Source organism: Cervus elaphus, chromosome 8 (assembly GCF_910594005.1).
Source record: "Cervus elaphus chromosome 8, mCerEla1.1, whole genome shotgun sequence".
NCBI lineage: Eukaryota > Metazoa > Chordata > Mammalia > Artiodactyla > Cervidae > Cervus > Cervus elaphus.
This window is the reverse complement of record NC_057822.1, coordinates 4,736,183-4,751,803: the sequence shown is the minus strand read 5'-3', so window position 1 is coordinate 4,751,803 and position 15,621 is coordinate 4,736,183. Positions and strand designations below refer to the sequence as shown.

General features: G+C 55.4%; 1 protein-coding gene across 3 annotated transcripts in view; it reads left to right on the top strand.

Annotated features, from left to right (window-relative positions):
• The window catches only part of ECE1 (endothelin converting enzyme 1), a 123,347-nt gene that overhangs the window by 80,631 nt on the left and 27,095 nt on the right, over positions 1-15,621 (top strand). For all 3 annotated transcript variants that reach the window (XM_043909114.1, XM_043909113.1, XM_043909111.1), the window contains exons 5-8: positions 8,922-9,043; positions 10,034-10,180; positions 11,722-11,787; positions 12,908-13,099. In XM_043909114.1, coding sequence (XP_043765049.1) covers positions 8,922-9,043; positions 10,034-10,180; positions 11,722-11,787; positions 12,908-13,099 — 527 coding nt within the window. The remainder of the gene's footprint in view (positions 1-8,921; positions 9,044-10,033; positions 10,181-11,721; positions 11,788-12,907; positions 13,100-15,621) is intronic.

Below are 15,621 nucleotides of genomic sequence, written 5' to 3'. Positions count from 1 at the left end.
TTTTCTTCAAGCCATGGAGTATATGCCCATTTTACAGATGTGATTCACAAGTACAAAGGAAACGGATCTCCTGGGAGATGGTGGAGCTGGGGCCTCAGACCTGTCTTCTTTCTCTACTGATTCTGCTGTGCAGAGGTCAGGGACAGCCCAGAAGTATGGTCTGCCCTGCAATCTCCTTTCCCTGAGAGCTGCTTGATTTTGTTCTCCAGGCCAGGGGACACCTGGCCCGGGCCCAATGAGCAAATAGCTGGGGTCCCCTCATGTCTTAGTGACCGAGAGCTTCCCCATGAGGTTATATCCTGACGTCCCCTCCCCCCAGGCTCACTCTTGAAAACCAGTCTGGAAACGGCCTCTCCCCTGTGGGCCTTGATACCTGGGACTCTTGATACCTGGAAATTCCTGAAGGGCCAGGAAGTAGGTGAGCAGGTGAACAAAATATGCAGGAGCGTGGGCCAGTGCATTCTTGGGCTCCAGGTCAGGCTGGTTTCAGCTCCCCCAAGACACAGGGGTCAGCCAGCAGGCCCTAGGAGGGATTGGATACACAGGGGGCATGACTGGGCAGGCTGGCCTGGGTGGGGGCGGCTTCTCTGGGCGGAGAAAGACAACTCTGAGGCCCATGAGGAATGTTATCAGCTGGCCGGGCAGGACCCCTGTTACCATCAGCTTGCCCCGTGACCTTGGGCGAGCCGCTTCTTTCTATGAACAATGGGTTTGCTCTGGCCCCCTCTGAGGAAATCCAGGGACATCTGTAGCAGGTGGATTGAGCTGGGCCAAGTGCCACCGTTGCACGTCCTGGCAGCTGCTGGCTAGAAGGGGGCAACCTCAGCCGCATGAGACCCAGGTACCTCAGCCGAAAGACCCTCTGCCGTCCATACACACTGCCAGTGTGGGCTGCCCTCATAAGCTTTTGGGAGACCAGAGGGTGTCCTCACTTTATCAGGGGAAAGATGCGGTTGGACCTGTCATCCCTTAGGCCGGGCCTCACCTTAGGCATTCTACCCTGTGTTTTTAGCACAGGCTATTCCGCCATCTAGAATACCTTCCCCACGCCCTCCCAGTCCTACAAGACTCTGTCAAACCTGCTACTCCCGTTATGCCTTCTGTGGTTACCGAAGGGCCTATCCAGGCTTGAGCTACAATTATATCTTGTGTACTTGTCATGTTTACTGTATTTTATATTCTAAGATGAATCATGCAAAAAAAAAGTAATTGATGCCTACTGGTAACAATTCAAGTAATGCAGATTCCCTAAAGCCCACGTTAATAGTTTCCCTTTCTTCTACTCCTGACCTGATACACACAGAATCATCCCCATGGCATCAAATCTGCCCATGTCAGTGACTTGGCAGTTAATCATGTCACCCTGTGACATCTCTTCTACTGTTATTTTGTTCTGTCTTTCCAGTATTTACCGTCTAATGTAGCTTCATCTCCCTGTGCACATTGAGAGCTCGGTGGACAAGAGCTGCATGTGAAATGCCTTCTATCCAATGTCATTCCTGCAGCAGCGGGCCCTTCTTTTTCTTTCATGTTTGGTGGGGGGGTGGTTAGATGGATTGGTTTTTTGAATCAATGCTTTATTTGTTTTTGGCGCCGCGGGGTCTGGTTGCTGTGGCCGCGCGGTCTCTAGTTGTGGCGAGCAGGGGCTCCGCTCCCTTGCCGTGTGATAAGGTGGCCGCTTGTTGCAGAGCTTAGCCTCTAGCCGCTCAAACTCAGTCACTGTGGTGCACAGACTTAGTTGTTCTGTGCGTGCATGCGTGCTAAGTCACTTCAGTTGTATCTGACTCATTGCAACCCTATAGACTGTAGCCCGCCAGGCTCCTCTGTCCGTGGGATTTCTCCAGGCAAGAATACTGGAGTGGGTGGCCATGCCCTCCTCCAGGGGATCTGCCTGACCCAGGGATCGGACCTGCGTCTCTTATGTCTCCCGCATTGGCAGGCGGGCTCTTTACCAGTAGCGTCACCTGGGAAGCCCTAGCTGCTCTGTGGCATGTGGGATCTTCCCAGACCTGGGGCTGACCCTGTGTCCCCTGCATTGGCAGACAGAGTCTTCACCGCTGGATCAGCAGGGAAGTCCCTAGATGCATTGAGTGATGAGTTGATCCAAGGATGGGAGTGGGTGTCCAGGGCTTCTTAGGCGCGGCTGGATTGCTTCAGATCTCCCTCCGGTGTTCCAGGTCAATAAGCAGGAGGGGAAAGGGAGGGCAAGAGAGCACAGGCCTCTGCTCTGACCTCAGCCACTCACTGATGTGACCCTGGACCCGTGACCCAGCCTCTATAAATTGGCACCCACTGTGGAAGCGGCTGTGACAAGATACACATACACAGCCACACCCACACACAGGAAGCTGTGTGTTATCTCCGGGAGGCCTGAAAATGCGTGTGTTCAAATTCCAGTGTGCCGCCCATCACCTCTGCCTTCCTAGGCAGGTTCCTTCATCTCCCTGGACCTCGTTTTCCTTCCGTGTGTAATGGGGTGACCATATCCACGGCAGCGTGTCCGTGTGGTGATGAAAAGATCCCAGCACATGGCCTAACCCATGGTGCGTCCCCAGTAAGCGGGAATGGTCTTATCATCTCGTTCTTCTGTAGAAAAGGGCACCTCCTTATCAGCTGCCCCTTAGCCTCACCGGATGGCGCTCCTAAGGCCTGTGATTGTCAGAGCTGCGTCTGTGGTTTTATCTAAAACCGACGCCCGTCCTGCCCTGACGTGGAGTCGGGGCCCCACGGGCTCCTGGCCAGCCGGTCTGCTGTGCACAGTAAGAGGTGCCCCGGAATTTTGGGATCCCCATCTCTGCAGCCGCCCAGCGTCTGTTTCCTCCGCGGGAGAGCTGTGGGAAAGGGTGTTCCAATAAAAACTTCCAGAGGAAGAAGTGGGCCGGTTAAATGGGATGCTCGCTTTCCTCTCTGGGACTTTGGGGAAGTGACAGAGAAAGATTCTGGAATTCGGGGTCCCTGGAAGGAAGTACCCAGGCATTTGGGAGTCCTGTTGTCTGGTCCTGGGCTGCCAAATTGTTTCCAGACCACTGGGGTCCTAGAAGTGCCACCATTTTCAACATATGGCCCCCTTCTGGGTGCCGGGGCCTTCCCTGGTGGCTCAGTGGTTAAAAAACAAAACAAAAACTCCACCTGCCAGTGCAGAGACTCAGGAGACGTGAGTTCGATTCCTGGGTTGGGCAGATCCCCTGGAGGAGGAGATGGTAACCCTCTCCAGCATTCTTGCCTGGGAAATCCCATGGACAGAGGAGCCTGGTGGCAAGAGATATGACTCAGTGGCTGAGCACGCACGCACACTGGGTCCTGGACACTGCCCAGCCCCTTCCTCCTAGGCCGCTCTCTACTTCTGGGAAGAAAACACGGTCTGGGGTGTCTTAAAGGAAACCAAGCTTTTTCTCAGGAGCAAAAACCGTGCCTGATTTCACTCTGAAACCGAGCCTTCTCCCTTGGGCCCAAGTGATGGATGCCTGTGTCTGTGGAGCCCCAGACACACCTTCCCTCATTCTCTCAGCTTTTACATACTGTCCGCTGACTGTGGCACAGCTTCGCTAGGTGCCTCTGGTCATGTAAGGAAGTTAACAGTCTTTCTTTGTGGAGCTTCCATTCCCACAGGGGAGACAGACAGTCAACAAATTAATGAGTTAATAAATGACTTCAGCTTGTGAAGACTTCAGCTCAGTTCAGTTCAGTCGCTCAGTCATGTCCGACTCTTTGTGACTCTGAGAACCACAGCATGCCAGGCCTCCCTATTCATCCACAACTCCCAGAGTCTACCCAAACCCATGTCCATTGAGTCAGTGATGCCATCCAACCATCTCATCCTCTGTCATCCCCTTCTCCTCCTGCCCTCAATCTTTCCCAGCATCAGGGTCTTTTCAGATGAGTCAGCTCTTCACATCAGGTGGCCAAAGGATTGACGTTTCAGCTTCAGCATCAGTCCTTCCAATGAACACCTAGGACTGGTCTCCTTTAGGATGAACTGGTTGGATCTCCTTGCAGTCCAAGGGACTCTCAAGAGTCTTCTCCAACATCACAGTTCAAAACCATCAATTCTTCGGTGCTCAGCTTTCTTTATGGTCCAGTTCTCACATCCATACATGACTAATGGAAAAACCATAGCCTTGACTAGACGAACCTTTGTTGACAAAGTAATGTCTCTGCTTTTTAATATGCTGTCTAGGTTGGTCATAACTTTTCTTCCAAGGAGTAAGTGGCTTTTAATTTCATGGCTGCAGTCACCATCTGCAGTGATTTTGGAGCCACCAAAAATAAAGTTAGCCACTGTTTCCACTGTTTCCCCATCTATTTGTTATGAAGTGATGGGACCAGATGCCATGATCTTAGTATTCTGAATGTTGAGCTTTAAGCCAACTTTTCACTCTCCTCTTTCACTTTCATCAAGAGGCTCTTTAGTTCTTCTTCGCTTTCTGTCATAAGGGTGGTGTCATCTGCATATCTGAGATTACTGATATTTCTCCCGGCAATCTTGATGCCAGCTTGTGCTTCATCCAGTCCAGTGTTTCTTGTGATATACTCTGCATAAACATTAAATAAGCAGGGTGACAAAATACAGCCTTGATGTACTCTTTTCCCAATTTGGCCTTGAAAAAGAACCAAGTAGGAGGCAGGACCAGAGAAAGGAGAGGTCTTGTAGCCATGGTGATCAGGAAGGGTGGGCCTGTGGAGGAGCAGCCCCTTGACCCGAAGCTTGAATTAGAGAGAGAACAGCCCACAGGGATGTGAGGGGAAGGGTATGGCCGGCAGCAGGAACAGTGAGCATGGTGGCCCTGGGGTAGGAGCGTGGGATCAAGAGGGCGGGAACAGAAGACAGGCTCGAGCTGGAGGCTGCGAGGTGGTGAGGCCCAGATCATTCAGGGCAGTGTTACCCCATCTTTTTTAATGACTGCCCCCTCCCTCAAATTTTAATACCTTAGATATACGCTTGTTTCTGTACTATTATTGTGGTTTAGTCGCTCACTGAGTCGTGTCCGACTCTTTTGCGATCCCGTGGCCTGTAACCCAGGCTCCTCTATCCATGGAATTTCTGAGGCAAGAGTACTAGAGTGGATTGCCATTTCCTTCTCCGGGAGATCTTCCCAGCCCAGGGATCGAACCCACATCTCCTGCACTGGCAGATGGATTCTTTACCACTGAGCCACCAGGGAAGTCCTCTATGTATTCATAGAAAGGATCAGATGTTTCTAGGGACTTCCCTGGTGGTCTAGTGCTTAAGACTTCACCTTCTAGTGCGGGGGTGTGTGTGGCTTCAGTCCCTGGTTGGGGAGTGAAGATCCCACATGCCTCATGGCCAAAAAAAATCACAAACATAAAACAGAAGGAGTATTATAAAAATTCAACAAAGGGAAAAAAAATAGTCCACATTTTTTAGAAACTTAAAAAAAAAAAAAGACTCTGATTCCACTGCAGAGGGCACTCATTTGATCCCTGGTCAGGGAATGAAGATCCCGCATGCTGCTTGGCACAGCAAAGGAAAAAATATAATAAGATGTTTCTGCTATTTAAGAATTAATTTTTTCTCTCCTTTAGGAGCAATATTGCCCCCGTTGAGAATGCATGCTATAGGGCCTTCTGCGCAATGTTAAGGATTGTGTATACGCCTGTGCCTCTTTGAGCTAAAAGTATTCAAGACAGCAGCTCTGTCAGCTGCCCCCAAGGTTCCTCGTGGATGGCTGATAGATCTCAAATGTAAAATATCTGAAAACCGAAGTGCTCGTTCCACTCCCCGAACCTGCACTCCACCCCCCACTTCTGTAGTTCAGCCCCACCTGGCTCAGGCCGGGGAAACCTGGAAGCATCCTGACTCCTGTTTCCTCTCTCGTGCCCCCCACCGGCTTCTCGGTTCTTCTTTCTGCCACCCTGGCCACCCCATCATTGCCCCATCGCTCCATCACTCCGCCGGTCTGCTGTAGCGAGCTCCCAGCTGGCCGTCTCACCCTGGCTCCTGTCCCGCAAGGAGCCTGCAGGGTCGCAGGTGCCCTTGAGCAAGCAGGAAGGAGAGGAGGTGGAAAAGATGCCGTGGGTGGTCCAGACGGGCCCAGGAGCCAGGCGGGGGGCTGGGGGGCTGTGGAGGAGCTTGGCCTGCTCACGGGGCTCCGGCCCCAGCCAGCATGGGCAGATGCTGGGGACGGCACGTGCTCAGTCCCTGAGGGACTTGTCCTCTGTTCCTCCTTGCCCCCCCGCCTCCTTTCCTCCCCTTGCCAGTCTCCCCTGGGCCCTGGCCTTAGCACCGTCTTGTCCCCCAGATACAGCATCTTCCTCATCAGACGCAGACTCTGGGCTCCGTTTTTTCTGCACCCATCACTGCGAACTGCTGTGTGCCCGCCCGATGCTGGGGAAGCAGGGGGAACTCGGCCGTGGACTGGTAGGCGAGGCCGCCAAGCACCACGTCCACAGTCGCTCCACGTCCAGCTCATCCTTCCTTCCCAGAGCTCCAGCATGGAGTTCCCGGGCCTCCCCGGCCATCCTCTTCCAAGCCCCTGGACTTTCTCCTCATAGCATTACCCCACATGTAATCGGATGTCTTGTGTGGACCACACTGTTGTCCATCTGGCCCATCAAGCTGCGGGCCTCACACCGGCAGATCTGTGTGTCCCGAGTTGCCCAGTGCTTCCTCTGCACCCAGCCCGGCAGCCCCCACACCGTTGGAACATAGTCAACGTTTGTGGGGAAATGAGCCGAGGTTGACCGCAGGGGTGTGGAGCCAGGAGAAAGGAAGTTTGAAGCAGAGAGGGAGGTCGAGGCATTTCGCCTCCTCCCAGCCAGCATTCAGGGTCGTATCTGACGGGTCTGCCTGGAACTCGCTGTAACGAGCATAACCAGGCTGTTCTTGGGAGTCTTTATTTGGGCCTCTTATCTCAGTGGCCTTGGAGTCATGGAGGAGGGTGATGCTAGGCCCTTCTGTGGGCCAGAGCACACAGAACGTGCCTCCCCTGATGCTGGTCTGGCATTTCAAGGTCACGGCCAGAGCCAGCCGTGGGCAGTGGGATGCTGGGCTGCTTCTGGGGTCTGGTGAGCAGTGATAGTTCTTCAAAAACCTAGCTCCTGGGGGATGTTGCCGCAGAAACGAGGCCCCTGGGAGGCAGTGGGAGCCCCCCACTTTGCATTCCCCGATGTTCTGCTTGGAGAGTCTGGGGAGCCGGGCAGCTCTTGCCCCATCTGCCCCACCCCCGCCCCCAGAAAGCTCTTCTCACGTTCCAGGAGGGCCCCGGGAGGCGCTCAGGCGTCTCCAGGGCTCAGCAGTGGTCCCCTGTGAGCTCTGGGGCTGTGTGAACCCTCTGCAGCCCCTCAGCATGCCCTGGACCTCCGTCTCCATGACTCCCTTCAAACTCCCGTCGCCGGTTCAGGGCCGTCTCCTTGACGGCAGCCAGACGGGGGTGCTGACGTCCTCGGCCAGTGGTCCCTGTGACGCTGTTTATGGTAAGCATTGGAGGGCAGGGGTGCGCTGCGGAGAAGGGCTGGGAAAGCTGATTAGACTGGTCAGGAAATGACTCCCGCCCTTGTGAAACAGGCTCCGCCAAACATTTCTTTTCTCCCAGGCCGTTTTACGCTTCCTTGCTTTGCCTCATCCTGTCCAGCTCCCCGCCCCCCAGCCAGACCAAATACCCTTTCCCTTCATTTCTGCCTGGTGAGTAACTTTTTGTCTTTCAGAACCAGCTCAAACAGTAGAACATCCTCTGGAGACCAACACCCCCAGCGCCCCCCCGCCCCCCGCAGGCCCTCCCCACTCCACCAAAGGGTGGGACCTTTCTGTAGGTGGCAGAACCATTTGCATTAGTGAATGCACACCCTGTCTTGAGGTCGCGTCTTTGCACGCCTGAGTCATCAGAGGCAAGAGTGGGTCTTGTTCATGTCTGTAAAACCTCGTGCCCAACCTGGTACCTGTAGGTGCTCAGCGTTGAGGCCCTTCGTGAATGAATCTCTTAGGAGGAGCCTCGTAGGCAAGGTGGCCTCTGAGAGGCCTTGGCAGCTGAGTGCGGTGTGAGACCTTTTCTTTATGCGTTTCCTTGTTTAGTATTTGTATTTGTATTTATTATTTGTATTTATTCCTTCAAAAGGAAGCTCCATGGGGACGGGGGCATTGTCTTTTGTGTCCCCAAAGCTGGCACAGAGCCTGGCATAGAGTTAGCAACTAGTACCTGCTTTGTGAACGAATGGATTAAGTTCTGCCACAAGAGTCTTCATGGAGGAAGTGGGGTGTGGGGAATCGCCCCAGGAAGCAAAAGGAGGGGTTTCAGGGTCCAGGAGGAGTGAGGAGTGCCCCGGGGGAGCCAGATGAACAGACACAGACTGCCCCGTCACCTCCAGTGGGGCAGACAGGACCCTGCCCCTGCTAGGGCACATGCAGGAGCCTGGTCCTCCGTAGGTGGCGTCGGGACCAGGGCCCCGGGGGCAAGGAGAGGGGCCAGGGGTCCCTGGGTGAGACCCTGAGACGCTGCTCGTGGGGGTGGGGAGGGACATGGCAAAGGGCCTCTGTGTCAACTCGGGGTCAGACGAACCTGCCCAGCCCCTCTGAGGAAGGGCGCCGAAAGGCAGTCTGTGATGAGCGAGGCCTTTAAAGCACTGCCCAAGTCCAGTCTTGATCACAAGAGAGGCTCTCGGGAATCTGGGAAAAAAAAACCCAAGACAGGAGTCTGTCCCACACAGCAGGCCGGGGTGTGGGGCCACGTGCAGGCTGGCAGGGATGCCGACTCGTCTGCCGTCCAGGGACAGGTCTGAAGGCGTCCAGTGGAGGCGGGGCTTCCCCTGTGTGTGGCTGGCGGGAGTGAGGACCCCTCCAGCGTGCCCGCCACGGAGGTCACGCCTCTGCCCTGGCCCAGCTCGTCGCCTACACTGACAGGCCCTCCCGGGGCCGCCCAGCATGGGGACGGGGCTGTGCCGCCAACCGCTGTCCTTTGTCGTTCCAGAAAACTCCACGGCCAGTGTGAGCGAGGCAGAGAGGAAGGCCCAGGTGTACTACAGAGCCTGCATGAATGAAACCAGGATTGAGGAGCTCAAGGCCAAACCCCTGATGGAGCTCATCGAGAAGGTGCACCCCGGCCCCCGTCTCCCCCTGCCCCCGGCCCCTGCTTCCACCTGGCTTCCACCGCCAGGGCCCAGCCACCTCACACCTCACCCAGCTGGACCGTGGAGTCTGCTGACGTGTGTCAGGCTGCCTGAGTGTGTGTGCACATGTGTGCGTGCATCTCTGCATCGGTGGGGATGTCTGTCACGTGTGTGTGTGTGTGTGTGTGTGTGTGTGTGTGTGTCTGGGCATCTGTGAGCGGGGCAAGGGTTTCTCATTCTGGCTGCTTCTATTCCCTCAGAGGGGATGTTTGTGTGTGCAGAGGGGTGTGTCCTGCAAGGACCCGCAGAAACTTTGGGGTCAGGGGCAGAGCCCTCCCGCTGAGGAGGGCCACACTGACCCAGGCCCCCAGTCCCCCTTAGCTGAATGCCCTCCCGGGCACCGTCCAGTCAGCCTTGGAGGGACCCTGAGAGGAGCCACCCAAGCTGGCCACACTGCCCAGCGCACACGGAAGGGTGGGCGTGGGTGTTCCTGGGGGCCTGCTGTTCCCCTGAGGCCCCCCTCCTAGGTGGGCTCCCGGGGCCCCTGAGGCAGGGTGGGGCACCGCGGACTGGACAGTCCTCCCCTTTGGCACAGGCCGAGAACACTGGAAAGTCCCAACTCAGAGAGAGACTCTATTAGACCTTAGCTCATCAACCTTGTAAAGAATATGGACCCATTTTTTTACGGGCGCAGTTGAATTTCTGCTTTAATAGGAGTTACATTCACACGATTGATTATTCAAAAATGAACAGATACAGGATGGGTCAGCCACCTGGGAAGCAGGCGCCATGTTCTCGTGACTCAGTGGTCAGAAACCCCCAGTGAAGACAGACCAGACCTCTCTTTCGCTCCTGAGGCCCAGAGAGGTCAGGGAACTGCAGAGGGTCATGCACCATGTCCACTGCAGAAGCAGAACCCGCGTCTGGTCTCCACACGCCTCATCCCCTCCCTGTCCCCTCTCCCTCCCCACAGCTCGGCGGCTGGAACATCACGGGGCCCTGGGACAAGGACAACTTCCAGGACACCCTTCAGGTGGTCACATCCCACTACCACACCTCACCCTTCTTCTCTGTCTACGTCAGTGCCGACTCCAAGAATTCCAACAGCAACGTGATCCAGGTGAGTGGCCTGGAGGTCTAGGGCGAGGACGGGCCTGACCTCCAGACCTGATTTGTGTTTAGCAAGTGGCAGGGTGGGGTAGGGTGCAGACCTGCCCTGACCAACAGGCTTCTGGTTTTTGAGCTTGGTGTCTCTGGCGGCTCCCCACTGAGGTTTATGGCACGGACATTGGCAAAGGGCAGGCTTGCCCTCCTTGGGTAGGTGGGGTGCCTGCAGTGCAGGTGAATTTGGGGGTTCCGATTGGTCCCTGTGGGCCCCAGGGGCGGCGGCAAGTCCTGGGCACGGCTGGAGCCACCTCCTGGTCACCCCACCTCTGTCTCTCCAGCCTTGGTGGCTCTGATTGGCATAGCTTTGAGTCCACCTCTTCCCACCAGAGCCTGCCCAAGACGGTCAGCACACCCAGGGGAGCCCCAGCCCTGGTCTGCCCACTCTCAGATGCAGAAGTGAGAAACCCAAGCTTCTCCTGGGTTTCTCCTCACGTCTACCACTCACTCACTGTGTGACCATGGGGGAGTGCCTCAACCTCTCTGGGCTGCAGTTTCCTTTTCAGTCAAATGAACTATAATAACACCTACTCCAGGCATGTCAGAGGGTGACCGAAGGCTCTCTCAGGAGCTATCGGGGATTGACCCTGCCTCCCTGCCCAGCACCCAGCAAGCCCTTCACGGGCACTCTCTCCTTGTACTCTTATCCCAGCTCTGAGGACTCAGTGGTTCCCCTGTCTTCCAGCTGAAGAAGCTGAGGATCAGAAAGGTTTGGTAGCTTGTCTAAGGTGACATAGCTCTGAGTGATTCTGAACCGCTCATTATCTTAGGAAGTGGTTAATTAAACAGACAGGGTCTGCAGAGCCTTGGAGTTTAAAGAGGAGGATGGCTCCGTCTGGCCCATGAGAAGGGCCCTGAACCCCTGCACTGACCACATGCGTCTGTCCCCTCATGGAGGGCCCATCCCAGGCGTGGCCCCTGATACCAGCCTGTGCTTCTGTGCACGCCCATCCCTCTGTTGCTATGTGCCTGCTGTCCCTGGGGCTGGTGGAGGCTGCGTGGGTATGTGTGCATGGGTATGTGTGTGCAGGTGTGCGTGCACGGGTGTGCGTGCATGGGTATGTGTGTGCAGGTGTGCGTGCACGGGTGTGTGTGCAGATGTGTGTGCACGGGTATGCGTGTGCAGGTGTGCGTGCACGGGTGTGCGTGCATGGGTATGTGTGTGCAGATGTGTGTGCACGGGTATGCGTGTGCAGGTGTGTGTGCAGGTGTGCGTGCACGGGTATGCGTGTGCAGGTGTGTGTGTGCCTGGATGTGCGTGCACGGGTATGCGTGCATGGGTATGTGTGTGCAGGTGTGCGTGCACGGGTGTGCGTGCATGGGTATGTGTGTGCAGGTGTGCGTGCACGGGTGTGAGTACATGGGTATGTGTGTGCAGGTGTACGTGCATGGGTATGTGTGTGCAGATGTGTGTGCACGGGTATGCGTGTGCAGGTGTGTGTGCATGGATGTGCGTGCATGATAGCAGATCCCCTCTCACCCCTCCTTTCTCTCCAGGTGGACCAGTCTGGCCTGGGCTTACCCTCAAGAGATTATTACCTGAACAAAACCGAAAACGAGAAGGTGGGTGTGCCTCTTCCGAGACAGTGGCTCCTACCCAGCCCACCTCCCTCCGTGGTTCGTCCCCCTCGGTGACCCCTCGGTATCCACACCTCTGCAGGTCTTTGAAGCTAGAGAAGCATACAGGGTCCCTTACCTAGCAGTCCCTGGCAGGGGGGAGGGGCCTCAATTGTCCCCATTTTAGAGTGAGGCTCTTCCACGTTTTGCCCTGTGGGCACAGTGGACAGGGACAGGTGTCATCTGTCCCCGTTCCAGAGAGAGGCAGATCTAACGGCCACTACCTCTGGCCTTCCTGGTGATCCTGCAAGTCCTGAATGCCTCTGAATGTCATTCCCCTCAGCTGTCATATGCATATTATTTTTCCCTGGCCTGTTTCAGAGGGGGAAATAAGGCTCAGAGATGCTGAGTGACCTGCTTAAGGTCACACAGCCGGCTGTCAGTGGTGAGGCTGAGATTCTCATCTAGATCCACTGACTCCAAACCGCCTACTTCCCACCCCTCCCCGCCCCAGCTGCCTCCCGTGATGTCCCAGGGAGACGTGGCCTGAGGTTCGTCATCTGTTCATTCACGATTCTACCCGCTTCTATTGCGCGAGTGCGTACTAAGTGCCTGATGCTGGGGAGACAGTGGTCTATAAGGCCAGCCTGCTTCCCGCCCCGTGGGGCTTCAAGTCTAGGAGAGGAGGCAGATGTTAAATAACTCACCAGCAGATTCGAGACATAATGAGCAATTGTGCTAAGGGAAGGGCGAGCTGAGAAGGTAACCTGAGGGTCTAATTCAGATCTGGGGGCCTGGCAGAGCGGGGTGGTTCAGAAGTAGTGTGTTCCAAGACGAGAACTGAATGCTGGCCCCACTGGTGGCTTTCATGTAACGAGCATCCCAGAGGGAGTGTGGGCTGCAACAGCAGAGACCGACCCACGTGGGGCCCTGGGTGGGCCTTATCCTGGGGGCCATGGGGAGCCAGTGAAGGGGTATGCTGCCAAAACCATTCCTGAAGCTGGTTTCCTGGGTAGAACCCCCAGCTCCCTGGCTGCCCGCCCAGGGCTGACCTGACTGGCCCCCGGCTTGTCCAGCGGGCAGCGGGTGGCAGCCGCTGATGGAAGTGGGGGGCTGGGTCCCACAGGTGCTGACGGGGTACCTCAACTACATGGTCCAGCTGGGGAAGCTGCTGGGCGGAGGGGCCGAGGACACCATCCGGCCCCAGATGCAGCAGATCCTGGACTTTGAGACGGCGCTGGCCAACATCACCATCCCCCAGGAGAAGCGCCGGGACGAGGAACTCATCTACCACAAAGTGACGGCAGCCGAGCTGCAGGTAGCCGAGCTGGCTGACTCGGAGGCTGGGGCGGTTGTGGGATTCAGGATGCAGGGCGCTGGGCTGGGGGCGTGGACACCTCCTTCACCAGAACAACCCCACGAAGCACAGGGGTGGTTGTTATCACCAATTCACAGATGGCACTGAGGCTCAGAGAGGTCGAGTTGCCGGCTGAAGGTCACACAGCCGGTGACGCCAAAGCTGGTCTCTTGCTGTATTCCAGGCTGCTTTTCTGAAACCGTAGTTAGCTGGGGAGAGTCTGTGCTCGTGACAATATTGAATCGTAGTGATTGGGCGTGTCCATTCTCTCAAGCTCCTTGAGCCTGGCACATAGCAAATAAACACAGCAAATAAATCTGATGTCACCTCCCTTTTACCAAGCCAGGAGGTTAGGTGACGTGCTCAAGGCCTCCAGGCTTCTAAGTGGCAGGGGAGCTGGGACCCGGACTCAGGCTTGGCTCACTGGAGCTCTGCTCTTGACGATACTCTTGACCATGACCCCTGCGGCCTCCTGGAGCTGTAGCAGGGTTGAGGTCAGCACTGAACGGCTCTCTACTGGGTGTAACCCATCTGAGAAGCCACTGTCTTCTCTGTAGATCAGTTCAGTTCAGTCCAGTTGCTCAGTCCTGTCTGACTCTTTGTGACCCCATGGACTGCAGCATGTCAGGCCTCCCTGTCCATCACCAACTCCCGGAGTTTACTCAAGCTCAAATCCATTGAGTCAGTGATGCCATCCAACCATCTCATCCTCTCTTTTCCCCTTCACCTCCTGCCTTCAATCTTTCCCAGCATCAGGGTCTTTTCCAATGAGTCAGTTCTTCGCATCAGGTGACCAAAGTATTGGAGTTTCAGCTTCAACATCAGCCCTTCCATTGAATATTCAGGACTGATCTTCTTTAGGATGGACTGGTTGGATCTCCTTGCAATCCAAGGGACTCTCAAGAGTCTTCTCCAACACCACAGTGTGAAAGCATCCATTCTTTGGCTCTCAGCTTTCTTTATAGTCCAACTCTCACATCCATACATGACTACTGGAAAAACCATAGCCTTAACTAGATGGACCTTTGTTGGCAAAGTAATATTTCTGCTTTTTAATATGCTGTCTAGGTTGGTCATAACTTTTCTTCCAAGGAGCAGGTGTCTTTTAATTTCATGGCTGCAGTAACCATCTGCAGTGATTTTGGAACCCAAAATAATAAAGTCTGTCACTGTTTCCACTGTTTCCCCATCTATTTGCCATGAAGTGATGGGACCAGATGCCATGATCTTAGTTTTCTGAATGTTGAGCCTTAAGCCAACTTTTTTACTCTCCTCTTTCACTTTCATCAAGAGGCTCTTTAGTTCCTCTTCACTTTCTGCTATAAGGGTGGTGTCATCTGCATATCTGAGGTTATTGATACTTCTCCCGGCAGTCTTGAGTCCTCTGTAGATCAGCCTCTACCAAAGTCTGCCCCCTGGTGGCTGCTTGGGACTTGCAGGTGATGAACTGGCCTCAATTCCTTCTTTCTTCTTTTTTTTTTTGTTTGTTTTTATTTACTTTTTTGGCTGCACGGGATCTTAGCTACTGCATGTGGACTCTTTGGTTGTGGCTTGCAAACTCTTCATGGCAGCATGTGGGATCTAGTTCCCTGACCAGGGATGGAGCCTGGATCTCCTGCATTGAGAGCATGGCGTCTTCACCACTGGACCCCCAGGGAAGTCCCCAATTCCTTCTTTCTGGTTCGTGGCTTGTAGACCTTCCCCCAGGCCCCAGGGTCATAGAGGAGTCAGCAGAAAGGTCTCAATCAATCCTCCTGTTTCCTGCCATCGCTTGGCTCCCCCCCCAGGAAGGATGTCCAGGCCACCTCTGCCCACCAAGTCCTGCCCATCCATTCAAGTTCAGCTCATTTTCTCTCCTTTTCGGAAGAACACCTAGACCCCTGCCCCCTTTTCTGTCTCCATCTCTCCCTCCAACAAGCGTCTGTAGGACCACGCTGGGACTGTGCTCTTGCCCCGCTTCTGGATGAGCTGGGGACACCAGCGAGGAAGCAAGCTCAATCTCATTGCCTCGAGCTTTGTGCAGAAGAGGCTGAGCCTTGGGGCTGGGGCCAGGCAGAGTCAGGGAGGGTGCGTCTCACACAGGGGTGAGTGGGAGCCAGGCTGACCAGGTGTCCCAGGTGGGCACACCGCCCACACAAGCCTGGGGATGAGGGCCGGAGAGCCCGGCCTCCTTCCGGGTGCCAGCTGCCCTTCAGGTCCCCAGAGAAGCTGGCATCGTGGGGAGTGGTGCTGAGTGGGTTGTAATGGAGATCAGAGGCCTGTGCTGGGCACCATCTGGCACTGTTTTTCCCTCTCCGAGGCCAGGAAATTGAGGGAGATGCTGTTTGCTGATGCAAGTTGATTTGGTTTCCTCCAACCGGTTCTCAGCCCAGAGGGGCTCCGGCGGTCCCTGTCCCCGATACAGTGGCTACGAAGCCTGAGAGTGGCTGAGAAAGCAGTCGCCCTGGGTGCATCTGCCCGAGTGGCCTGCTGGCTCCACCCCC